Raw genomic sequence first — 27,523 nt, 5'->3', positions numbered from 1 at the left:
TTGTCAAATATCAAATTGTTTCCTTTTGAATCAAAAATCATATCCTATCATATATTAGCATATTGTCTTCTAATCTGATTCGTCTTATTCACTGAATGTGAAGTTAGCTAAGGAGGTTAAACAGTGGTTAACAAGGCAGCATTAAACACATGTACAGCTTGTTCATTTGGCAGAAATAGAGAGACAAATTGAGAGGGAACAAGAGGAAAAAGAAAAAAAGAGAAAAAGGCCTTCACATCAAACCACTTTGTAGGAGTGTAGAGTTATAATTCGTCTCGCTTTCTGCTTTCATATACACTTTGCATCTAATCACTTGAGAGAGAAAGCGAGAGAACTCACGCGAACACACACAAACACACATACATACATGGTTCAATGCTGTGCACAACATACCATACGAGTAATAGCTTTTAAATGGTAGCTTTTAAATGGTTATTAAAGAGACGAGAGAGCTCGCTTACAGCACTCACACTGCTCATTTTACTGTATGAAGCAGTGGAGCGAAGAGTTAAAAAACAGTTGGAAATCTTGCACGGATCAGTTGTGGAAAGTAATTTATTTTGGTGTAAGAATATGAATATCACATTTCATGTCTGAATGAATTGAATATTACTATTTAATGTTGCAGGCATGTAGATGTAGAATTAAATTTTCTATATTTGTATTTATATACTGTATGTAATATGTGCATTTACTGTCAGAAAGAATCTGATTGTGTGGCATATTTGGAAATTTAGTGATTGTAGAAGGTGGCAGGAGGGATGTGTGTGTGTGTGTGTGTGGTAAAATTGGAATAAGGTGGATTATATGGACTTCCTGGGTATGTGTGGGATTTCTGTTGTTAGGAAGATGTGTGGCTCCTCGATGTATATTTTGAGGGTGGCTGTAAGAGTCTCTTGAGTTTGTGTGTGTGTGTGGGGGGGTGTTTATGGTTAAGAGGGAGTGAAGAGGCAGAAGCATTAGATCTTCATGTGCTGCCTCGCTGCCTGGGGTGACACACATGTGCAAAGTGGCTCAGTGATCTCAGCACGCCCAGCCATTAGAGATGCCAGCTGTGTCACACACATTCTCAAAACGAGGAGAAGACAGAGAGATAGAGAGATGTTGAAGAAAAAGAAGAGCATTAACGAAAAACGAAAGATACTATCTCTGTGAAAGCATGATGAATGACTCCTTTCACATCACAAACTTTCACTTCCTCACGCATTCCTGCCTGAGTTCAATTATGTTCCACTTTTTTTTATCAGAGTTCAATCTGTTAGAATAATAGTGAGAGGCAGCCAGGTCCTGTTATATAAGCCTAGAGCATCACAGTCTGACAGCTTGGGCTCCTCTGCACACAGCGTGCAAATCGGCCTGATAGTTTTAAACTGCGAGTCGCAACAAGACGCTTGACAACAGACCGGGAGGCAAAAGGCTGGAGGGATTGTTCAGGAGGTGTCCATTTTACAGTGTGCACAGCTCCTGTGAGGGCAAGCAAATGAGCTATTATAGCAATATGCTGGAAATGAGTTTCAATGGAGAGGGGAATAACAGGCATAGTGTACAAATGAGTCCCAAGCCCTTGGGTCTAATGGTCTCTTAAAAGCCTGTCTCTTTCCCTCATGAACCTAAGACATTCAATTTGGCCTGCACACTGCATTACACACACACACACACACACACACACAGCCACACACAAATATACTCACTGCACATGCTCACTACATGACCAGACAATAATCTGAGTCTCAGGTATCAAGGATGGGTTCAAGAAACGTTACAGAATTCTTCCTTCCGTGAATCATTATACATTCAGAGCAAACGGCATGTTCACTAATATTTCTGCAATTTCTTTGCATCACCACTTATAATCATGCAATCATTCTCCCTTTCACTGGATGATGAGTAATCAGACAAGCATATATGAGTATGAAGAGAAGCTCTACGCACTGTGGCCTGAGCGCAGGGAGGCGTGGGATCTCTGATGAGGCATGTCCTGAGCTTGATAATGGTTTCCCTGACCCCCGGACGTAGCGGTGGCTGAGCTGAAGGCTGGAACAGGCTCCCAGAGGATCAGACACAGCGTTAGCGGGAGCAGAGTGGAGCTCAGGCGAAGAGGAGCCACACCGGACCCCACACATGCTGCTTTTCCACACATGCTTCCTCAGTCCAATTACTGAGCACAAGCAGGGGGGGAACACTCAGAACACCTGGCAACTCATGTCCTCTCTCATGCTTTTTACTCTTACCGTGCAATGGGACAACATCAGCGACAGACCACCAAGGTAACAACACAAAATAAAATCCACCCTGATTGGAAGATTCTTCAAGTATCTGGGACTGTCATAATGATGCATTTAAGTAGAACGAGCAGTTCTACATTCTGCACAAAAGTGGAAATCCGTCAGGAGAAAGAACTGGGCAAACATGAGAATCCAGGGCAATATTCCAGTAGATCTGAAGGAAGAACAGTGAGAGAAGTCTTCATCTGCGCTCTCCCAGTACTCCTGGAGTTTACTGGCATACTCTAAAGCCTCAATCTGCAAGCCATAGAGCGGAGGCTGCATCCCTCAAGCCCAGGGGAAAGAGACGAGCGGAGTGGCTAGTGGCACACACACGACGAGATCATTGCTGCAGCGTTTAACTCCATCCACAGAGCTTCTCCCCCTCCCCAAACGACACACACTCCCACACAGTTACACATGCACACTGGCTGCTACTGGTTGCGACTACAGCACCTCTCGGAGGAAGCATGAGGTGAAACGTCACCAAAAAAGCAGTGGTAGATGAAAGAAAAAGATATAGTAGTGTGGAGGAAAAATGGAGCTCCTCAGAAAAGTAGGCTGTATTGAAAACATGTGTGCAAGGACGAAGTCACAAGAAGTGATGAGACAAAGTATGAAGCCAAATTTCATCCTCCTTATCTCTCTTCATTCCCTCTTCACGATAATCTCTCGTCCAGTTTCTGTAGAGGACCGCAGCCTATTTCTGTGCCAGCCAGACCTGGCGAATAAGTGGAGTAGAGCGAGAAAAGGAGAGAAAGAGAACAGTGGAGCCCGGTTGGCTTTTTTTTCTCCCCCTCCTCCTTCTCTCTCCCTTATTCTCTCTGTTTCACTTTTCTCTATCCCTCCCCCTCTATCGTGGAAGATTGCAAGGCTGTGCAAGGCTGCACTCTCTTCTTGTTTATCCAGCCTCCTCTCCCTGTCTCATTCTATCCTTCTCTCTGTTAGGAGAAAAGAGGTGCAAGAGGGGGGCGGTTCAGTGGGCAGGTGCAGCTCAGCTGGGATTCAGAGTGAGAGAGGAAGCGAAAGACAAAGGAGAGAGAGAGAAATGGCTGGCTGGGCTTATTACACAATTAAACCCTGCCAAAGTTCTATTCTCACACTTTGTCCCAAACTCAGTGGGATGAATTCATTTTGTTCTCATAATGTCTGAGAGCGAACAGTCAGTCCTTGGAATTTCTGTGCTTAACACGCTCAGAGCCTGTATGACATAAGCCCAGTCCTTTGTATGAACTTCAGCACCATGGACAGTGACAAGTCAATGCCGTGGAAACAGTAGCCTTAGCGAGCAACGCTTCAGGAAGCACTAAACCAACCAGACACAGGATAAAAATAAATAAATAATGGGCACCATTATTTCTGTATGAAAGACAAAAAATATTGAAGAATATAGCACCAAAAGAAAAACAGTGAAATATAACCTCCTAAACCAGCATAACAGGAAATCACAAAACTACTAGTAATTTACACCCAAGCCTAACCACTACCTGAGATTATTATAGTGTCAACCCCCATTATAGCAAACTATCACACCTCCATAAACAATGTGACGTGTGTGCATGAAATAAAGGATAATAAAGCCTACAGGTACTGCACTGTATGTATCCCAACACCGGCTGTGTTTGGGCTGTGAACTTGGGAAAGCCGAAAGTGTGGCTCATGTCATATCCTCCCATGTGCGGAGCTCTCACTCTTGCAGTTAGGACTGTTAGCGCCGCATAATTATAGCTGACAAAGTTGAGCTGTTAGAGCTGCTTCACTGGGGTCTCGAAAATCATTCAATCTTCAGAGGGAAATCACAGCAAGTCATTCTGAAGACTATATTTTTCAGTGGGATTCAAGCAAATGACACAAAACACTGGCACATTAGTGGAATAAATGATTAAATATAAACACTCAGGTGTAATCTGATGTATTTAAAAATGGATTTCCCATTGACATTTTGGGACAAAAAAAAAAGAGAGATTGTACTGCTTACAAGGTTGCCACCTGGTGGTAGCAGACTGCCTTGTAGTAACACATACCTGGTTGAACCACGTTTAAGTCCGTTCACTTCAGTTAACCTCAAAAGCTAATTCAAAGGAACTTTGAACACAACACTTGCATTGAAGTAGTCAAACATAATGTAACAGCAAGGATACTAAAAGTTGAACTACATGGATTTCCCTTCTCATTTTTCTTTGCAATATCTCACTCTTTCAGTATAATGCATCTCATATTGTGTTGCACTGAATGATTTTTCTGTTGTGATGCAGGTAGATTTTTGTCCTTTTGGGAAACACTTATTCTTCTTAGCCTTATTATTAGTTCTCCTTTCTTTCCACATTTACATTTACTTTACTCCACACTTCTCCATCTGTCTAATGATTTCAGAAAATGTGTTAAAGTAAGAACATCCACCTCCCACAACCACCACGACCACTCTAACTTGAGAATATTGACTTTTTATTACAGCGGAGATTGCTGATAGCAGCAAGTTAATTAAAAATGATGCATTGCTTTGTAGAAAAGATGTTCCATTTGAAAGGGGACAGGGGGCTATTTTTACCGGTGAACAGCACAATCGTATCAGATTTAATTTCTCGGAGCAGGAGTGTGTTATCTATCTTTACCTCCAACATGTCAGTGTGGTCATTTTTTATCCTTAGCACACCATATCAGACCTGTATCAGTCTGCTTAAGTGCACTTATGCATAGCTAATCAGCACGCAGTCTGCGGCATGGCCTGTTCTCATCACTTTCCCCTTTTAATCACAACATTCAACAGTGTCCCATGATAACTGACAGAAATCAAAGTGCTACTTTGCTTGTCAAACTTGCTGCGAGGGTGTGTGAACAAGAGTGAGTTATGCATTGATGAAAGTGATAAGTACCAGATTGACATAATTACACATTTGGGATATTCACACAGCAATTGGTGAACAGTTTGGGTGCAGGGTTGGTTGTGTATGTGTGCGATACTCCCTATTACAGATAGGGAAAGTATTTTCTGAGCAGGATAGCTGTGAATGGGCTCTTGATTAATCTTCTGTCTGGAGATAGAAAGCAGTTATGTGGCATTATGTGATTGAGGACTTAGGACATTAGTCCACTTTAACAACCCTGATGCCCCAAGACAACTGTCGACCATCAGATCCCAACTATCAACCATAGTCTTTGTGGCGTTTAATGCACTAGTCGGCAATGAGCAAGCTGTTGTGTGATAAAGAAGGACTAGTGGGTAGAGATTGGCAGCAACCAAACTGGGAGAAAATGGGGGTAAAAAAAATCTGCTAATGTGCTCAAACTTTCCAACCCATCTGCTAAAGCTAGCTATATATTTTTGCAAAAAAGGGACCAAGAAGGTAGTAAACTTCACCTTTGCTTGTCACTGGAATTAGAATGCTCAATTCCATGTCATTTTTTAAGCATAATGTGCCCATTTAAGGTACAACAGTCCTTAAGGTCTAATTATATAACTTAAATGAGTTTTATACTGTATAAGAAGAGGAGTCTGAGGTTACAGTGGGCATAGGCTCACCAAAACTGGACAGTTGAAGATTGCCAGGTGATGTTTTCTCGATCCTCAGCTGTCCAGTTTCTGTGAGCCTATGCAAATTGTAGTCTCACAACCTTGTTCTTTGCTGAAAGGAGTTGAACCCTATGTGGTCTTCTGCTGTTGCAGTCCATCCGCCTCAAAGTTTGACAAGTTGTGCATTCTGAGATGCTTTTCTGCTCACCACAGGTGTAAAGAGCGGTTATTTGAGTTACTGTAGCCTTCCTGTCAGCTCAAACCAGTCTGGCTATTCTCCTCTGACCTCTCTAATCATCAAGGCATTTCTGCTTGTAGAACTGCCACTCACTGGATGTATTTTGTTTTTTGCACCATTCTGTATAAACTCAAGAGACTCTTTTGCATGAAAATCTAAGGAGCTCAGTAGTTTCTGAAAGTAGCAGTTTCTCAATCCAGCCCATCTGGCACCAACAGCCATGCCATTGTCAAAGTCACTGAGATCAGATTTTTCCCCATACTGATGTTTGATGTGAACATTAACTGAAGTTTTTGACCTGTATCTGCATGTATTTGTGCACGGCAATGCTGTTAGATGATTAGCTGACTGGATAATTGTTAGAATGAACAGGTGTACAGGTGTTCCTATAAAAGTGGCCAGTAAGTGTTTAGTTTTTGTGATGTGTACAGCTTTTCACAGAAACATAAGGCAAGATCACTGTGTGATCAGCAGTCAGCTTTGGTTGGCACTATTTCTTTCTCAGCTTGGTATGCCACAGGCTGCTATGCATGTACATTATGTTCATCACTGTAAGGATCTGTTGCAGTTCATTTGGTGCAGAGGCTCCTGAATATTTCCATTGACCTATGTGTTACCATTAAAGTGCTAAATAATGGTTTGTCTACCCCTAACCCTAACTGTAACCTCAGTATCAAAAAAATAAATAATAATAATCTATAGCTTTAACTACAATCCCCAATTTTCTGGAGAAAGCACTTTTTTGAGAACAAGCCTAATATTCTAGCAAGGTCAAAACTGTTGTGTGTTCTTATCATTACAGGAAAATTTAATCTCTACAAAGAGAGAAATACAGTACAATCTCCAGCCAGCAGCAGAGTAGGAGACATAGAATGAGTCACTCATTTCTCTATGATTTAGTGACCAATCCCTTAGCATGTGGGTATGAATGGCTGCTGAATATGTTGTCCTTTCAAATTTATGAATATGGCAGTAGGTGTGAGAGGAAACAAAAATGATTTGGCAGTTAACGAAAAATGTGAATGTGTAGGTGTCCATGACTCAGTGGTATGTGTTAAAACGAAGGATTGCACATTCTCCTCCTATCAATTTTATAAGAGTCCTTGTACTGACCATGTGCGAGAAAAGGTTTTAGAAAAAAGTATGAAAAAAGAGAAAGTAGAGTGAAAAGATCAGGAGGGAAAATGAAGCAAGACTGAGAAAGGTTAGCTTATCTGAAGCCTCTGAGAGACATTTTCTCATCTCCATTGCAGGGACAGGGACATGGAGGATGCAAGGTGAGCTGTGTGGATGGTTTTCCAGAACAAAAGCAGCCTCTTATCAGCTAGCTGGCTCGCAGTGTGGTAACACATCCGCTTCTTAAAACAGCTCAAGGACTTTCTGCGTCGTTCCGCTTTCTGGCACTCAGCACTTTGGGAGTGTACGAGAGATCCGAGGCTCTTGGGTCAATTTGTAGGCAAGTCTTTTATTTTGTGAAGACAGTGCAGTGTCACAAACAGGTTCATAAACAACACACACGTATGCTCTCCACATGGAAATGAGCAATATAATTCATACCAGTGTGAAAAATGTTTTAGTCATTCTTTGCCGCAGAGGACTGAGACACACGTGTCCATAAACTAGTGATATTTTTCAAGCTTCTGGCTCAGTGTGGTCCTATCATGCCCCCTAGTGGTGTACCAGTGAGACACTTTGAATATTATGAGTGCTGGGTGAATGATCATTTGTGTCAGAGTATAAAGCAAACAGCAGCTGTGTGTTGTGTTGAGCTGCAGTATGGAAGCAATATGTTTTGTTTCCTAATGTGTTGGACTCGTTTTCAGTTTGCTGCTAATTTTACTTTGGTTTGTATCTGTTCTTTGTATTAGTCTCTATTTATTTATTTATAATCAATTCTAAAATTATAATTGTATTTTTTGTTTCTTTTATATAATTTATACTGAAGCAAATTGTTTTAACTCTTACAAATTGTTTTTGGGTCTATTTTATTTTGGTTGTGTCATGGTGGAAGTAATAAAATTTGTATTTACTTTCTTGATCACATTTTGAGTCAATTCAGGGGATATAAATTCTTACTCCTGTAAATTCCTATTCCTATTCCGTTTACCCTCTTGTGGTATGCTTAAAAGCCAGAATTACTAAACAAGTACAATTTTATGCTGATTATAGCCACAACCTCTAATTAGACAGTGAAATTAACTGACCAAGTGAATCTGTAGCTCTCAAAAGACTCCAAAAATGAAATTTTGCCAGCTAAATTGTGCTGAATGTCTGGTCTCAAAACAGACTTGATTTCTTTGCTCTTATTTGGACTCTCACCACATTAGTCACCACAGTTTTTACTCAGTCTAGACCGGGCATGGACTTGGACTCATGTTTCATCATGTTCCCTTTAAGTCTGGATATTTTTAAAGACTAGCTGAATCAGTGTCATTTAGAGACACTCTGTGTCTGTTAAACCATTTGCACAGCCATTTTTGGCAATCAGCCTGACAAGTTGGGTAAATGATGGATCTCAGTAGTCTCATGTTTCAGAATCTGTTCACACTTAAGGAGTAAGGAGGCATAAACATTCACTCACCATCGTTGCAGAGCGGCCCTCCAAACGACGTCATACTGCAGTCACAGGTAAAGCCCTCCCACTGCTGCAGACACACACCCTGATTGGAGCACGAGTCTTCCTGACAGGTAGTGCTGGGACCTGCACAGAGAGACACAGAGAAGTTTGAGAGAGTCATTTAAATTCATGGGCACTGACCAATAATCAGAAGAACAGTCTAGCAAAATGACTATTAACGTGGCAACAATTCACGTAAGGAATCTCTTCATCATGTTCCACATGGGCCTAGTACTGATTAAACTATGTGACGATGCTGCGTAATTGTAGATTTACTCCATATCATGTGCAGTAGAGCAGAAGGAGACTAAAACTAAGTGCAGTAATGTATAATGGTTTATATGAGTGAATGAACTTTAGGCAAGCAAGGAATGAGAAAATATAAAATATTATAATTGGTAGTTGGAGTATTATCATTTATTGAAAATTAATTAAAATCAAAAACCTTTTATTGATCAGATTTGTTAATATTTTTGTTACAAAATAATGTGAGTATGTGACTATTCCTTGATTAGAAGCCAATTATTAGCATGTCCTTTGATATCAATATTGTTGAAATATTTTGCAAACTAGTCTCATATTTCCTTGATAATTACTTTATAAGGATGGCTGCATTTTGTTGCAATGTTGCAGTCAGCCTTGAAGGCAATTTCTGGCTCACTGACAGCCTCCTTCTGTGGCTACGGTAATGATAACAGGTCTCCTTTGTGATAATGAAGTCTGTCGCTGATATTGTTGAAGTGGATGTTAAAAAAATGCCTGGGGAAATGAAGCCCAAAGATAAACGGAGGCCATCTGGAAGGGGTCATTTTGTGCTCAGTGTCTAGTGGTGAAGCAGCAGGGCAACGGGCCAGGCATATTTTAGCCGGCAGCAACAGTTCTGTTCCCATTACCCTCAGCACTCTAGTAGGCATGTAAAGCAGGGCACTCAGCCGTCAGACCCCTCTCATCTCTATCATCCAGCCATTTGGCCAATCACCCGTGCAGAGGTGGCCGACAGGACAGATGAGGCTCTGAGACTACAGGTAATACAATCCAGATGAGCTCAGTTTCTTCTGTCTCTCCTTATGTGTGCTACTGGAGCTCACTTAAAGTGCAGTGTAGTAGGGCCAGTGAGGCACACAGCATGCACCGTCTCCTAAGTGAAGCCTTATTTAGCTGGAAAAAGTCATTCTGTTGCATTCCCATTAAATGATAGCAATATGATAGCAATATTTAACTGCATGGGGAATCTCAACTAATTTGCAATTTGTAACTCATTTCCATCAGATTCTATTTAAACTTACGGGGTCTAGACTACATGCAGTAGGTGAAGGGGATCAGAGTCAGGAAGGACAGCATTAAAGCCAATCACATGCCTTCATTAACAACAATACATAAATGTGAGCTGTTAAAAACAGTCATGACACAAAAGTGAAGGAGACTGACACAGGACACTTTCAGACTCTGGGCGATGTAAATACAAGATTTGTGTGCTTTTTTTCAGTGCTTGTATTTACAGGGATGATTCGACTCCAATGTCACGTAGGTAAAAATGATCGACGACATTAGACTTTCAAACTCGAGGAGGGGTTCAGGGAGGCACTTGGTTTAAACATACATATATCTATCTACCTTGCAGGTCAGCTTTCATCAACGCAACTTTTGTCAGCCAAACAAATAAAGAAAAGCAAAATACATAAGATGTTAGTAAAGGCACAAAGATGTTTGTGATTACAGAAAATTAATAGGTAAAAGGTGAAAAGCAGAAAAGAGGGAAAAGGAGTGAGAACAAGACAGACAGGGTTAGGATTGGGTGCACGTTAGTGCTCAGAACTGAACACGGGAAAAGCGGATGAGATGCAAACATGGTGCTAAAACTGCACAGTAAACATACAGGAAAAAGGAAAAGATCACAAGTAGGTGGTAAATACTAAAAGAGTGGAGAATGAGAAGAAAAATAGGTAATGCCTGTCATTAAGGTGGAATTAGTCAATGGCATTAATTCAAATTAAGAAACTATTAACTCTAGCATTAATGCATCATAAGAGATCATGTTAAAAAATGATTAACAGCTATATTAAATAATGTAGCTAAATAATGAACAATAGCCAATATTTATACCATCCATGCCTGAAAACAGGTCCTCATAAATGACCATAAATAAACTGATATGATACCCAGCAGGGATTACAAATGAAAATCAAAATTTTCCTTTGAATGTAATCTAAAACACAAACAAAATCTGTTTCAGAAAATTGTTCCAGAAAGAAAATGTTATTTTAAAAATTGCTTAACCGGTTAATAACATTATTTTTCCCATTCCAGTGGGATTTCATAAAAGCATAGCCTTAACCTAAACATTTTCCCAATAGGCCTAAATTCTTCACTTCCTGCACACCTGGCAACAAAAGATACAGAAAGATACAAAAAGTTGAGGCAATGGCAGGAAAATTTGTGTTTTTCCCTACAGTTCTGCAAGCAACAAATCACACTACAAGTAGAAAGATGGTCTGAAAATGTTAATACACATTATTAACCATTCTTTTATTTCATTCTAATCTGTTTCCAACTAAATTGGGGGCATGGAACAATGGAGCAGGAATGAACCAAAATGAAAAATAAATTGTTTCTAATCCCTGATACCAAGTCTTGATGATGAACAAAATTCAGGTTACTGTGTATAAATGCTGAAACTCTCCATTAAGCTGCACATTTCGTTCATGGTTTGTCAATGTTAATTAACGCCATAAATAATGCTAGTTATAGGAAACAAAGCAAAGCATGACTGAGAAATAGAGTGCCTGAGATGTGATTTGAATTATGACTGAACACCTGGCCTTAGTACTTTCAGGAAAAGTGACCAGAATAAGTAATCCCCCCTCCACATCTTCCTTTGCCCACCTTCACAGCCCCGCTCCACCTGTCCTGTAGTGCTCAGTGCGTCTGACAGCAGGTCCGGCAAACGGCCGTTTAAGTCCACAGATGCCAGGCAGCCCTGAAAGCCCTCTTTAGAGTGCACCAGCTTTGGTAAGTCCTTATACATATCTTTAGACACTCCTCCAACAAACAGGTCACCTAGAGAGTGAAGGACAGGGGTCTCAGATTGACATACTGCAGTACAGAGAAAGCCTATATTCTTGTAATGTTTGAATCTCATTAACATTATATAAACTATCAAGGTACTGCCCTCTGGTGGCTGACTGTGAAATGTACTACTGTACAAATAAAATAAAAGCAATTGAATCCAATCCAGTCAAAAACAGAAGAAAATTATAAGAAATGCAAGAGAACAATGCTATTATTTTAATTGAATGGTGACCCCTACCTTTCAGATCCAAGTTCTTAGCCCCCATAGTGGTTTGTGTGGTGATCTTGGTGTCGATCTTGACTGTGTGGAGGTTGTTGGTGTCACGTGAGATCATCACGTTATGCCAGTGATTGTCGTTGAGAGGTGTGTTAGAATTGCCTTTGATGAGGTGAGCACCATTTCCCAAATCAGATACATAATGCAGATAACTGTTCAGTACAGAGAGAAGAAAACAAGCACAAACTGCTCAAGCACAGTGTAGGAAATAAAATAACGCCTCTTAACATCAATGCACCATTTATTAGTGAAGCCGTGGCAATTATTGAATTCAATAATTGTGTATATTGATTTTATATTTAATATCTAAAATGTTATTATTCCATTCTAGTATGTTATAGTAACATACACAGGAACTTCTATGTTCATACACAGGAACTTCTATGACAGATGCTCCACAGAATCTAAGGTTATTACTAAATTCATTTTAAAAGCATATTATTATTTAACAAAGAAAACTGTATAATCATTGATATGTTGTCTTCAGGACACAGGACCTTCCAGTTTCTCTGTAACATGTCTCTGTAAAAGCTGTGCTTTTGTCATAATTTCAAACAAGAAAAAAAGAGGATGCCATGGTGTATAGCTGCTATACTATAAGCAATAACAGGAAATAATTTGTCTTGCAGACATTTGGGATGCTTGGGACATTCTATTTGGGCTATAACATTAAATGTAACTGTAAACAGTTAAAAAGCATGATGTGTTGTTCAAATAATACATTTAAAAAATTGTAACCGTTGGTTATTCCTCTGGTATAAGAGGAATAACACATCCCATAGTGCTGTTTTAGGAAAATATTCCACTTTGGGGTGCTAACGGCATCACACCACACCAGGGTGGATTATTTTTCAATAACAGCATGGCCTGAAGTGTGTTATTCCTTACATATCTTATTTTTTAATCTCATTTATTTGCAATATAAAGAGCATTGATGGGAATATCAACAATGTGTAGCCAAATATTACTAATAAATAAGTAAAAAATAACATTTTACTTCTTTTTTTACTCTTTTTGTTTTCTTTTTGTCTGGCTCAGAAATTAGATTCACCCAAAGGAAGAACAGATCTGAACAAATCGGAACAACTCCTGAGTCATACAGAGAGAATGGGGTGTTGGGGGTGTAGGGAAAGTCTTCTTAATGTTTTTCTTTAAAGTGCAGTTCATCTAGCAGGCAGCAGAAAATGGCTCTTTCATGGTAGGTTATTTAAAGCTGAACAGGTTCTTATTTAAACCGGATGTGTATGTCCCCTGCATCAGAACATTATTAATGGACTGTTCATCAGTATGGAGGAAAGCAGCTCTTACCCTTTAACCAGTTCCACCACAATAAAGTCATTGCCATCTCCTCGGTTGTAGAGGATCAGTCCATCAGGGGAAGTGGTCTTGAACTGGAGGAATAGGTGCATGGAGTAGTAGGCCTGCAGAGTTGGTAGGGTCACATAACTGGTACGAGACTTGAAGGTCACCGGGTCTGCCACGATGCTCTTGTAGCCAATCATGGCATTTAGCTCACAGTAGTCAATGTCCCCATTCTTGCACAGGTCGATATAGGACATGCCATTGAAGGACAGGCCCTGCAGGTGCCCGATGAAGTTTGAAGGAACAGCAGGCATGTAGAGCTTTTCTGTAACGATGCCCGTCTCGATGTTATGGAACTCTAGCTGTGTGTGGTCGCCTGTAATTTGGCCTTCAGAGGTAGACCAATCAGATGAGAGATTTAGAGAAGGACAGAGGAAAAACTGAGTCAATGTGAAGAATGTGAAAAACTCAAACCAAATTAGTATGATCTAGTGGGAGGGAAGAAAGCACTTTAATATTTTATAAATATCTTTTAAAGCCTGCCAGGAGGGACTGCTCGCACTCTTAAATCAGGGAGGTTATGTGAATTTAATGTATTCCCTGAGTTTCAGACTCCAAATGCAACAAATGTTGAAGAAATTTCCTTTACCCCCAGAAGGCATTATATACAAGCCAGTGCAATTACTGAACAAGAAAAAATATTACATTGCATCAGCTGTAAAAAAAAAAAAAAAAAAAAATCCTATCTCCTATGGTGATCAGCCATTTGTGTTTGTGTGTGTAGGATGAGGAGATGACGTGTACCTTCTGAGGGCTGCAGGTCATCCACTGTAAGCTTCAGACTTTTCCCCCTTCTGACCACACGGACCGTGTGCCATTCATTATCATTCAGGTTCTGACCCGCAAAGATGGTCTCAGGGCCCTTACCTACAACATAGTCCCACACATCCATTACCAGCGAGCAGAGAAGGAAAGAAGGAGGGATGGGGTAATGAAAGCAAAAGAGCTATAAATCATGAGGAATAAAAGAGAGAGAGACGGCAAGATACAAAGAGAGAGTTTAAGAAAAGAAAGGCGAGTAAGAAAAAGTAATCCTATTTTGTGGAGAGATAGGAACAGCGCAGAGTTAAACATCGCAAAATGACTCCTTAGCTCTCTTACACCATATTCACACACTCATCCAAAACTGCAGCGATACTGAAAAGATATAACTGTTTCACTTACAACCCATTTCTAACCTGATATAATGCCCTATTTTTAAAGATCAGAGTAAAACAAAAGCACGGCAGATGCCACTGGTGCTAACTGACAGCGTGACCAATATCGATGTCCACCAGAGCAAAGTATCACCTTTCAGCCACTAGATGGAGACACGCAACAAGGCTTCCCTCTTCTCTCCCACAGGAACCTGTCCAACATCAGCTCAAGGCGAATGATGGCTTGCTGCATATTCGTCTCGCATCCCTTCAATTCCCGAGTGTTTAAGGCACATTCAAAGCCCACGGAGTGTAAACTTCATTCGAGAAGGCAATTTCTCACTCATCCAGACCCCACCTTATCCCACGCACTCATGCTGCAGAGCAAGAGCACTTGACGCTCAAGCTTCTGGTGGCTGTTGTCTCTGCTCATCACTTGGCTGGGAGCTATGAGGGCAGGATGTCATTGTCAGAGCTGCCTGAAGCACGTCTCACTCGATAACAGGTAAAAAAGAGGCGCCATTAAAGAACTGCCAGGCTCGCTATCGATTTCCCATCTCTCCCTAGTCTCAATTACTGTGAATCCAGATCAGGCGGCCATGAATCAGCCCGGGGGTGGGGGGTCGGGGGGTGGGGTGTCCCAGAGCTCCCTCTAAAGGAACTTTTGCACTTTACATCTAAAAGAAGGAACTGACAATATACAAAATTCTACCTCCAAGCATCATTATGTGTAATGATATAAGTGACATTGTATAACTTTTACACAAAGACAGTGGGAACTATATCAGTGGGAACTATATAATGTGTCTCTTTGGCCACATTGCCATTAGTGATTAATATCCAGATCGCACAAAAAATGCAGCAGAGACCAAAAGCTTCTTTTCCAGCTTGATGAAGCACCTCGTTGCCATGGAAGTAGGACAGCTGACCATGTGTCCGGTCACTTTTCTTCCTCTCCTCCAATATGGAGGAAAAGGGCAAAGTTAAATAAAAGAGTGGCTCTCCAAGCTGGCTAGAACATTTTGACAGGCCAGGACCAGTGGGAGAGTGGACACACACACACACACACTTGTCTTACTATCCCCTTATGAGGACATTCTACACTGCAAAAAATGCTGAAAATATCTTGAATATGGCCAAATTTATCTAATATTTATTACTATGAGACTATTACAGATCAAATATAAAATTATTCAGCTGAGATGCTTTTATACATTTCATGTTCTAAATTGTCTTTTTTTCTATGGTAGGGTTAATTTTGCTTCTTTCTAGAAATAAATGCTTAAAATTAGAGAAAAAAAAATCTGCCAATAGAACAAGACTGTAACAGGAAATACTAGATCAATTTGACTCTATTCAAGATATGGTTACTTGCTAAGATGTCAATTCTTGACATAATTATTAATGCAGCTAATTAATTATATGCCTGCCACTAAATGTAACCCTAACTTTAACCTCAGTTTAACTTTTTAAATAAAACCTGGAAAAGGAAAACCCAAACAGAGCAGGTATAAACAGCTACTTTGACTGCATTCTACAACCTGCCACAAAGAGGGCAGTGACCTTGCACTACAGGACATCATTAGCTGAATTCTATTTATGAGAGATTTGCAGAGGTGGAGAGATTTGCTTCATTAAAAAAGGATTAACATCCCTGATTTACAGGGAGTCTAAATTTCAGCATGTGCTACAACCCAAAGGAAGTTTACAGCAATAAATAACATAAACATAAAAACTACATACCAATAAACCCCAGCATTTCATTTATTCCTATAAAACCGGATTTTATAGAGATGAACTAAAAGGCTGTAAAATCAGGACGACCCACCGTTTTTCAGTGTCTGTTGTAAATGTCATTGTGCCACAAGACCAGATATGAGGCTCTAACAAGTCAAAATACAGCCTGGTTCAGCCGAGAGCATGCACTGACCCGACCATTTCTAAATAAATAACTTTCAGCGTGCTGTCACTCAGTACACATTAATAACCTACAAGCTGATGTGACAGCGTTGTGCAAGCACACTGTCATCCTGGGGGCAGTCACAGCCCCTAATTGGCATCATCTTGCCCGTTTTTGTAAAAGAACAGCAAATCATAAACACACGTTCATACTTACGCACTACTAGAGAAAATTAATGAGAATACAAACACAAAAGGCTGCACAGCAGCAGGTGGTTAAAGCGTTCAAAACCTCTGCATCCTTTCTTCCTAAGCGTAATAAATATTAAAACATCTGTTTTTCGCTCAGGTTTAGAGATTTAGAGTTCGTACAAAATGAAGTTTCGTCCTTGTAAATGTAATCTATACTTTACGAACACCAGAGTGCTGTTCAGTCATAAATTCTAATTGGACAGCTTGGTGTTGATTCATTTTCTATAACAGCTGCTTTGACAATAGTTCTAGCTGCAAGAAAAATCACAGGATTATATAACTGCACTCTTTCTTATATGTTATTGTTTCTATAGTAACAAATTGCACATGAACTTATTTGACAGATGTGCCACATAAACAGATTTAAAAAATCATGCGTAATTATTGATATGGTGAAGTGTTCTGTAAGGAGACATCTATAACATTTTTGAAGGAGTCTCCAGTGTCAGTGCTTTGTAATAGTCAGAAGTAAATCTGAAGCTTTAAGTCTTCAGGACAGAGGACTTTGTTGTTTCTCTGTAATATTACAGGGTTCTTTTTGTCTTATAAACTTTGAGAAAGGAAAAAGAGGTTTTTGGGCTGGGGAGAAAGCCATGCTACTAGCTGCTATAAATCACAGGATAACAGGAACTAACTTGTTTTGTGCACTTTCCACTGTAAAAGTAACTATAGATGGATTAAAAAGTATAACATGACATTTTTTAATAAATAAAAAATTATAATTGTTGATAAACTGCGGTGGTATGAGAAGAAAATCATCAATCTGCTCCCTATAACAGCACACTCTGTTATGCTTTATTCCTTACCTAATACTGTATATTCTAATTCTAACAGGTCAAGTGTATGTTGCTACACGCATTAATTATCCAAGTTAAAACAAAAGGCAAAAGGGTGGGATAATGTTCCACTTTTTTCTGAATAAAAACAGCAACACCAATTTTCTAACAAATTGCCTCATATCACAACATCATTTCAGCAGATTTGCTTCCTGTGTGACTTTCAAATCGAACTCACTGAGCGCACATTAGTGTCAACCTCTTTCTTAAGATAAAAGATAAAGTGTCAGCAGGGGAGGAGAAGTGAGAGCGTTTTCCATCACTGATGTGTTTATTACACAGAGGCCTCAGACACAGTCTAGCTGCATCTCTATCTCTCGCCTGTGTTCCCTGCAGTTTTCCTGAAAGCATGCATACCTCGCTCTGTCAGCCCTTCCTCCTCAACTCTGCACTCTCTCACACTCACACTGCACATCAGCACTTTTCTGTGTAATTATCTCCCAAGGTACTGTGCCGCATGGGTGGGCATCTGTGGACGAGAGAGACGTGGAGCACCCTGACAGCTTTCCCGTAAACCAGAGTTGGGAAGCTCCACTAAGGAACTAACACCCTAAGACTGCTCAATTCTCAGCTCTGCAATGTGGCGTGGATCCAGGGGCTAAAAACTCTACACAACACCGCCTCACATTAACATCAACTAATATTCCCGCTAGTCCTGCATCCCATGGAGCCTTCTAGGAAATGTTAGTTAGTTAAAGGAAGCTCTCAGAAGTGGTAGTTAGTTACAAATTTTGGAATAACGTTATTAGACCCGGGCGGTGAAGAGTCCAAGAAATATTCATGACACACACGCTGAAGGATTCGCTGAAGGCTGCACTAACATGTCTTACATATGGATGAAAAATGGAAATTTCTGTTGCACCAACTGATTATAAGCAAGATTTACTGCTACAAGGAGTCAAATTCGAAACTGATTCTAGGATAATCAAAACATTGGCTAGTTTATCAGAGTGCTGTGTCAAATCATATTTACAAATTGTAGGCTTGTAGACAAAAAGGGATTAATGAAACAAATCCTATCAGTAACAGTCCTAATCCTAACAGTATCAATATAAACATGTGCGGTTTTATACACAGGTTTGTATGGAAGTTCATTTCTGCCAGGTTGATCACATAGTGTATAACAATTGCATGAAATGAAATCATTATCGTGATACAAGTCAAAATTTGATCATACTTCATCATGATTTCAGCAAAGCACTGGCATCCTATCTAAGGGTGTACTCCTGTCTTGTATTCCCGAGATCTGGGCCAGGATGAACTGGTTACTGAAGATGAATGAATGGAGCCAAGATTTTAGAAATGTACACACTGCTGTCAGGAACAGATTTTTTTTCTCCTACGTTACTTCTTTCCTATCAGAAGATCTTTCCATTTTTTTCCTTTTAATGTTAGCCTACATCTGTATCTAAGCATCTGGATGTTCATTTCTTGAGTTTGTTATTATTTTAAATATATTGTCAGCACCGCAAAAAAAGAATTATCTTGACAAGTGGAAATATCTTGAATATAGTCAAATTATCTATTATTTCCTATAAAATTACAATATAACAAATATAAGTTTATTAAACTTATTTCTAGTCATTCTTACTCATTTCAAGCTTGAAATAATCCTGTCCTATTGCCAGATAGTTGTGCTCGATTTAAGCACTTATTTCTTGAAAAAAAGCTAAATTATTTGCCAATTGATAATTTTGCCAATAGATAATAAATACCTTTTTTTAATAAGAAATTTGAATTTGAAGAAATTTAGATTTGACTATATTCGAGATGTTTCCACTTGATAATATGCAATTTTTGCAGTAAGAAATACTAACACAGCAGGTTTTCATTCTTGCATTACTCATAGCATAAATTACCAATGGGCTCCAAATGGTGCAACACTAAAGAATTTGCCCTGTTGTTGAGAGGTTGAGAGTTTACATCATGAGGATGCTATATGTACCAGGGTGTAACTTTAGTTAGTGTAACAAACAAAGTCCTCCCAAAAAATCAAATGTACCTACAGTATTTTATTTACATGTTCATTTTATATAGTGCCTTTCTAACACTCAAGGTCAGTTGAGTTTGTAACACTGAAAGCAGACAGCCGCCTGATGGTGCGAGATGGAGCTCAGAAAGATTGGCAGGAGCAAGACCATGGATGGCTTTGAAAATAATAAAAAAAATCTCAAATTGAAATATCTCAATATATATTTAGCAGTTTAATCTACTTTAATTACAACCTGCTGGTGCAACAGTCTCCTTTACAAACACTTTAAATCTCCCATTGTAGATGCAGCATTTGGATGCCGGATGACTCAGTTTAAGGGACAAACTGTTATTTCCCTGGATGGCAACAGATGAAAGTGTCAGTCACTACGACAGGAGGTTTTGGGTTCAGTGCCCAGGCAACTGCTGCACGAACAAAGTTAGTGATTCTGCCCAGAATTGAGCATCGCTGAGACAAATTGGGTTAATGCCACAGTGATGGAGCAGCATCCTGGTGAGGGGACATAATTATATGACCATCTGTTCTAGCGCTCAGAGAGCAGGAGCTTCTGAAATGCTTCCTGCGAAATAGCCTTTTAATACTTTCCTCCAAGGATATGCTCTGAGAAGTGAACACAATCACACACTACACATCGAGCGGTAAGTAGTGGCAAAAATAAAGCGCTTGAACATGCAACACACACAGACACACATTTCCCATTCCCCTGCGTGTCACTTGCGAGCCCTGTGAGTGCCAGCACTCTCTCCTCTGTCGACCGCACTATTTGCATTACAAATGAAACACAAGCTACACTGCTGCATATTTATGAGTGCGACCATTCCAGTAAGTGGCAGCGCTGTTGCATATTTATAGAGGAGGTTGTTCCAGCGAAATGAGGTTCTTCTGAATTCACATGAATCCCTCATTTGAGGAGAAGGATGCTCCAAACACATCTAAATGTCGTCCACTTGTCATCCGTGAATGTGTCTCCAGGAGTACCGAGCATGAGGTGCTATTAAATCAGCAGCCTTCAGTTCATTCAATAACAGCTTCTATTTGAGTGCGTACGTGTGTTTTTTTATGTGGCAATGCTTCTTTTACTTTATGAAGACTCCATAATGACAGGAGCGCACAAAAATTTTGAGAGGAAAGCATGGAAATGTGGCAAGAATGTGGCTTTTATTTAAAAATGTAATGGCACGCAAAATGTTTGGCTGTAGTAACTCACTGTAGGTCAAAGACTAAAAGGGTTCAGTTCAGTCAGATTCTTAACAATATGCCACAGACGATAATTTGAACTGCAATTGTCTTAATTTAATTTTACGTTTTGTGTTTTCAGCTGGAAAACAGAGTGGAATTAGATAGCATAATATTTTCTCAGGCAGCAATGTTACCCACAGCGCAGCCTGTATAATATTCAAATGAAAATTATTTTTCATAAAATGGACAGCCTTACAAACACCCTCTGTCTTTGACAAATATACACTTTTATAAAAATATAATAAATATTCTTCCTAAAAGTTGATAGGGAAATGCTGTATAGTAGGGATCTGCAACGAACATTTAAGCTTTCCCTTCAGTGGGACAACTGAAGAACCTTGAGTGTTCTGCATTTATACATTTATATATTTCTCTTAAGAGTGTATGATAGTTTTTTCTTTAATAAAACAGATAGTTTTGGTTGTAAAATAGGACTGGATGAGCCACGTTTGAAGCTGTTGTAAACTCCTCGATATACACACACCTGTGACACATCACAATGTTTGAATTATGTATTAATGCTAAAGGTTTTAAAGCAATAACTTAAAATTAAGCCACTGCTCTGTCCATAGAGCACAACAATCCATTATGTTGTAGAATAAAACAGTCCCTTATGTTCCTTAGCAACCAAACCATGGTGTGCTGGAAGTGCATTGTGAATATTATTAATAATACATTCATTGTTATTATATCATTATTTATTGAACACTGGATTTTATCATATTGTTTTTGCTGCCATTTTATAAAAGCATAAAGCCACTCAAGGGTTTTGCATCATGCCTAAGAACATCCTTAACTGTGACACAATCACTGTAACACATGCCCTCTAATTGCTTATAGCTTTAATAAGATCTGTGTGTGTGTGCATCTGTTTACCGATGTGTGAGTTTGTTAGGGTGAGCAAACATATTGTGAGCATGTCATTGCCTTCGACTGTTTGTACAGAAGTGTAGCTGATTCTAGTGAAGGCATCTGGGTCTCTCTCAGTATGTGTGTGTGTGTGTGTGTGTGTGTGTGTGTGCTTCCCTGCCTGCACAGGGAGGGAAGAGTAGGACACAGTCAGCCCCCTGAGAAAGCTCAGCTGTGTCCTAGTCTTGGGCGTTCTCGTCAGGTTAATGCGGATCACTGAATTATTGTTACATTAACCGATGTAGAGTCAATGTGGGGTCAGAGGCACTCCACTGAAGTGAAGCACCACCCCACCACACACCTCTCTGTGTCTCACTGTGTCATAAATAATGTTCATTTAAGTTCAAATTCTTTTCAGGCTAAAGATGCTGCATTATGGAGCATGTATGGAAAAAGGCTTCTGGCCATTCAGTGAGAGCTCCTATAAGTCTGACAGTGTGCCTTATAAACATGACAGGACATATGAAAATCTGAATAGGAGAAAATTTGAATTTTTTTTACCAAAGTAAAAAGTACACTGAATGTAAAATCAGGAAAAATTGTTTTCTCTATTTAGTTATCCACCTCCAGTGATTTAAAAGGTCATGCCTAAGAAGCCTAAGAAGCTTTTGATTGGTTGAGGAACGCAGGCTCAGCTATGAAAAAAATAAATAAATGTGAATGCTGTTGTTACTATGCAACACAAAAATGGGATATTTTTGAAGGCCGTGTTTGACTACTGCATCATGGCTCTTAGAAAAAGGTGGAGGCTGATTATTACCTTTACTTCCAATGTGAATGAGCCATGCCAAAATGAGTCACTCAAACACAGAGATGTGGAGAAACAAACATACACGCGCGCACACACACACACACACACACACACACACACACACACACACATACAGACACAAATAATGCTCTTTTGTGTGAGACTCGTGACACAACTGCTAATTACCCAGAGCCCTTAAGAGAACAGACATCAAGCTAAGCTGCGAAAATCAGCAAGTGACTAAATTCAAAATGGAAATTTGGAAAGAGCAAGGAAACCACGAATGCTTGTCTATCACCTTGCATCATCCTTTTTTCTCTGTTTTCGCTTTGCAATCTATCCCGCTCTGCTGTGAGGTTAATGAGAATACAAAAACACCTCAGCATAGCTCTGCTTCTCCTGCTCTGCTTTGAAATGAGAGGAAAAAAAGCTCATCCCTTTAAGTGCAGTGGGAGCGAGGGAGAAGAAGAGATAAAAAAGAAGAGACAGGGGAAAAAGGAGAGAATGACTGAAAGCGGGAGGCAGAGTGAAGGGGGATTTGAGAAGAGGTTCTCAGTGGAAATGATCTGCGTGAAGGTGTGGGAACTGCTGCAAGCTGGAGTACGATCTGTGAAGGAGACGCTTAATCATGGCTCTTCATAGCCACAGCTAGCTTCATTTCTCCCACTGCTTTAAAATGGCTGCCAGAGAGCTGCAGGCTACACACACACACACACACACACACACACAGCGCTACCTGAGAGCAATCTAGCTCAAGCTCTACGTCACTGAACCCTGGTGGACATGATAGCTACCATATCGTACACACACACACACACACACACTCACACTTACACATTTTCATAAATAAAATTCATTCATTCGTTCATGTTTCACACATTTCATCATATTTCATTCAGCATTACAGAAGCAGAGCTAGAGGACAGAGGGTTAAGGAAGAGAATCACTTACTGGTAGTACAGTTAATCCTGATACAGTCTAGATGGGGAAGAACAGACAAGATGTAAATTCAGCCTTCAAGGTTATGACTGCAGACATCCATTACAACACACTGTCCACAAACTGGGGACAGACACACAAACGAAGTGGACTGGAGAGCATCTGTCACACTGATCAGACACATATTTTCTCTCTCTATCGCTCTCTCCTCTCTGCCTCCCACGTCGAGATAATGAACTCCAGGTGGAGGGAACACACTCTCACATGCTATCTCGGACACTCATAAATATTCATATCCTCGCTGATCTGTAATATATTTAGAATTAGGGAAATTTGGCAAGTATAGAAATGTGATTATATCCAGATCCATCTGAGTCCAGAACTCCTGAATATTCAAAGATGGCTGATTAATTTCTTCGAAAATGGCCAAGGCAGAAGCAAGGAAGAGAGAAAGGAAGGGAGAATCTGGTCAGCGTAACAGCATGCCCTCACCACCGGCGCTTCTGCTGCTCCAGTATGCACATATGTTAAAAACACATTTCCCTTTAATGAGCAAAAGGAGTCAAATTTATTGTGGAAAAGGGCTGATAAATAGGACAGAGAGGGAAGACTCGTGCTTGTCCAGGCACACTGCAGCAGAGCGCTGGAGCATGTCCACCGTCAAGCTAAGCCTCTTGGGAGTGGAGCTGAATTCGGAATGCTTTTCTGGGCAACAAAAACACTTGCAAACTCTTGCAGAAAAGTCTGCTTTTCATCGCACATGTAAAGAGTGTGTCATGCTTATGTACAAATATTTGAACACTTATTGTCTCATACGGTGCATTAAAATAGGGCTAAGGTGTATGTGATTGGTCACTTATACATATTAAAAATGAGTTTTTAGAGCTGGGTAATTCTCTAAAACATTAGCTCAAGCAGTAAATAATTTTAATTAATACATATTGTATTATCTTTGTTTTAAAGAAGAAGGTTGAATGTATTTTAGAGCTCTCTGCTGTCTACAAAAGAACTGTAACAAAATGATTGCCTTCCCCTGTATTACTCTACATGCCTTGTTAAACTACCTCAGCCTTCCGGGCTGCTATTTAGGGATGCTTTTTGGGGGCGGAGCCTGTTTCTGTGTCGGAAAATGTAAATCCTAAAATGAAGAAGACCCTCACAAAGTCTTATGGCAAATCACAATTTTACTAAGATATCTTTGAAATTGTATGATCCATATGCTTCTAGAAAGATTTACATAAGAAATGTTACAAACTGCACTCATAAATCAATCCCACATGTGGCAATTCTCATTTTTATTACAGATGCCACTGCTGTGTAAATTATTTAGACACCATTCAACATTCCTTTCACTACAAACAATACAAAGGAATACATCTGAAACTCTCTTTAATGTGGAAGCAATATAGCTGCCTGTTCTGTGTCTACTGTAATAAATAATACATCTTATTTTAGTCTCTGCTGCAATGCAGAAGCTTCTGTTATCACCAACTTTTTCTAAAAGTCTACCTATGCATTACTGGATCGATATTTTTCTGTGCACCAGCTTCGAAGGTGAGTGTGTCTTGATAGAGTGGAGGGTTGTGAGAAATCCAGAGCAAATCACAAATCCAGCTCCTTTCTCTCCCATGAGGCTGTAGCCCATTTGTGTGTCGTCAACCACAGCAAAAATGTGGTCGCAAACAGCCAGAGAGCAACGTATGCCCGTCCGAACAGGGAGTGCAATCGTGTCTGGGGTAGAAGGCAATGATTTGGACGTGTTTGTCTGTGTCTGTGAGTGTGTGTGTGTGTGTGTGCGCATGAGTGTTAGGAAAAGGTGAAGGCTGAAGAAGCTTGTGGATTAAGGGCAAGCCTAGACATGCTATTTCAAAGTGGACAGGCTGAATGTCATTGTGTTTTTCGTGAAGCCTGATGGCATTGGGTGACATTATTTAAGATACACTCCTTGGTCTGGGGACATTTTTTTCTCATTTTTTTTCTCATACACTAGTCTTACATCTTGGGCGACTAAACACACTGATGAGAAAAGCTTGCGCAGCAGCACGGGATCAATCGTATAATCATTTTTATGATTTCTGTGATTCAAGTGAACAAGTGTACCTTAGCAATATTTTTATATTTTTAGTATAAATATTCAAATCTATCTATTTGTCTATCTATCCTATCCATCCATTTGTTATACACCTTCCTATTCATCCACAGTACTGTTGAATTCTCAAATCTGATTGAGCAGAAGGTACGATTATTTGGCATCATTATTTACAAGGCAAATAATAATGCATTAAAGCATAGCAGGAATTGTATTCAGCTTTCTAAAACTGTTTCTAAAAAATAAATAACATATAGAGCACTATGTCCGGTCAGTTCATATAATATATTATAACTTGAGGTACACGTACTGTAGTAATTTTACCTGACGTTATGAAATCAAATACAGATACATATGCTTTATAAATTGTTATGCACATAACTATAACTAAGTATATGCTTTTATACAGACTATGCCAGGCACTATAATTTATTATAAAGTATTATGAATAATATAATATAATATAAATGCATTTATGATGTTATGAATACTGGATTCATAGAAATTGTTATTTGTTAGTTGTGAAATTAAAATAATATAATATAATATAATATAATATAATTTGAAATCTTTAAACTGCACAGTAGGAGATTTGCCTGGTGTCTTCTATACATTGTATCATAACTCTTAATTGTCTCTCGCTTTCATCACTGGATTGTACTACTGATCTACACGACTGAACACATGGATTTCTAACCTGTTTATTGAGGATTAACAGATTATAGAGTTCCACTAGGGTTCAAATAGCAAAATCCAGACACAGACAAACATAATTGAAGCTTTACTTGACTGGCCATAATAATCAGGAAGGATGTGAAAGTATAGTAAACTAAAAGTGCACTCCATGGTGGGAGGGGCTACAGCACGCTCATCTGGGAGTGTGCGCAGGGCCGCAGAACCTGGCCTTTGAAGGATGTACACCGTCCCATTCTCTCTTCAGCACACAGAGACGATAAAAGCATATGCAGTGCCTACTGTATGTTCAGGAGTGTGAAAATTACTGAATTTTATAATGTTGCAAAATTATAGAAGTATATCTTTCTGTATGTTTCACTGAATTGTGAATACTTAATGAAAGATGGTAGTAAAATGTGAAATAATGCTTTCATATCTTGCACCTATAAAAGTGAGTATGAACATTAAGATATACGGTATATTGTCACACGTGAGTTTAAGGTGTATGTATTTGTAGAGATGTAGAAGCAAACGCTCTGATTGGGTGAGGTACCTAGATTGACCGTGAGTCGGACCCGCCCTCCGTCCAGCTCCAGGCGGAGTGTGTCTGCAGAGTTGCGAGAGGTTGTGGCCATCAGAACACCGTAAGCTCGCTGGGAGCGGAAGCGCAGTGACACGTCCTCTGCCTCGGTGTGCATCACCACCGGCAGCTTGATCTTCATAAACTTACTGCCATCATAACTGAGGATAGTGGCATCTGAGAGAGAAAGAGAGAGAGAGAAAAATTAGATGGTGCTATAAAGCATTGAGAAGGGGAGGTGAAGCTGACGGCAGGATGAATGCCATGAAGCCAGGACCGTGCTGTGGATCATAAACACCAAGGTTCATAGAGACAGATGAGTGACAGGTTACTACAGCCTTTTACAGCTGGACACTATGGTTGTCTGCAGTACCAGACAACCGCACAACAGTGCTCACCATCACTGCACACAGAAACTCAGGCCATGAAGCTCATAAATAACGACCTTACATCCTGGGCTTCATTAGTTCATTTCCATACGAAGCATAATTTATTAACTCAATCACCGGTAATGTATTCGTACTGCTGTGTGGCAGGGCTCGGCTTTAGAGCTGCATTTTACAGCCACAGCCTGTCTCCATTTCTCTAATCTGTTTATACGTGCAGCAATCACTTTATTGGCCAATTCAATTAAGCGGCTAGATTCTAAGCCACTGCATTTCTTACAGAAGATAGCAGTGCACTGAGAATGGCAGCCATTTTACTAGACAACTGATGAGGAAAATGTCCAGACAGCTAAAACCTAGAGAGAAAATGTCTGCATGGTGTTAATTAAAAAAAAATCTTTACAGTCCACAAATTTAATGAACTCAAAGGTTTTATTGGATCACATCTGTTCCAGTGTGAAAACTGGCCAGTAATATAGATACATTTCTCAACACTTGGCA

At 39.8% G+C, this 27,523-nt stretch overlaps 1 protein-coding gene across 13 annotated transcripts in view; it reads right to left on the bottom strand.

Moving 5' to 3' along the window:
- Positions 1 to 27,523, bottom strand: part of nrxn1a (neurexin 1a) — a 149,597-nt gene that overhangs the window by 40,071 nt on the left and 82,003 nt on the right. For 10 of the 13 annotated variants that reach the window (XM_053238983.1, XM_034309210.2, XM_026915951.3 and 7 more), the window contains 7 exons: positions 26,610 to 26,813; positions 23,305 to 23,331; positions 14,083 to 14,205; positions 13,285 to 13,666; positions 11,938 to 12,128; positions 11,514 to 11,687; positions 8,595 to 8,714 (listed from right to left, as the gene is read on the bottom strand). In XM_053238983.1, coding sequence (XP_053094958.1) covers positions 8,595 to 8,714; positions 11,514 to 11,687; positions 11,938 to 12,128; positions 13,285 to 13,666; positions 14,083 to 14,205; positions 23,305 to 23,331; positions 26,610 to 26,813 — 1,221 coding nt within the window. The other 3 variants (XM_053238982.1, XM_053238986.1, XM_053238985.1) reach the window with 3 other exon arrangements.

The sequence above is a fragment of the Pangasianodon hypophthalmus genome, chromosome 12 (genome assembly GCF_027358585.1).
Source record: "Pangasianodon hypophthalmus isolate fPanHyp1 chromosome 12, fPanHyp1.pri, whole genome shotgun sequence".
NCBI lineage: Eukaryota > Metazoa > Chordata > Actinopteri > Siluriformes > Pangasiidae > Pangasianodon > Pangasianodon hypophthalmus.
Note: the sequence above shows the minus strand (reverse complement) of the source record. Positions and strands in the feature narration are given on the sequence as shown.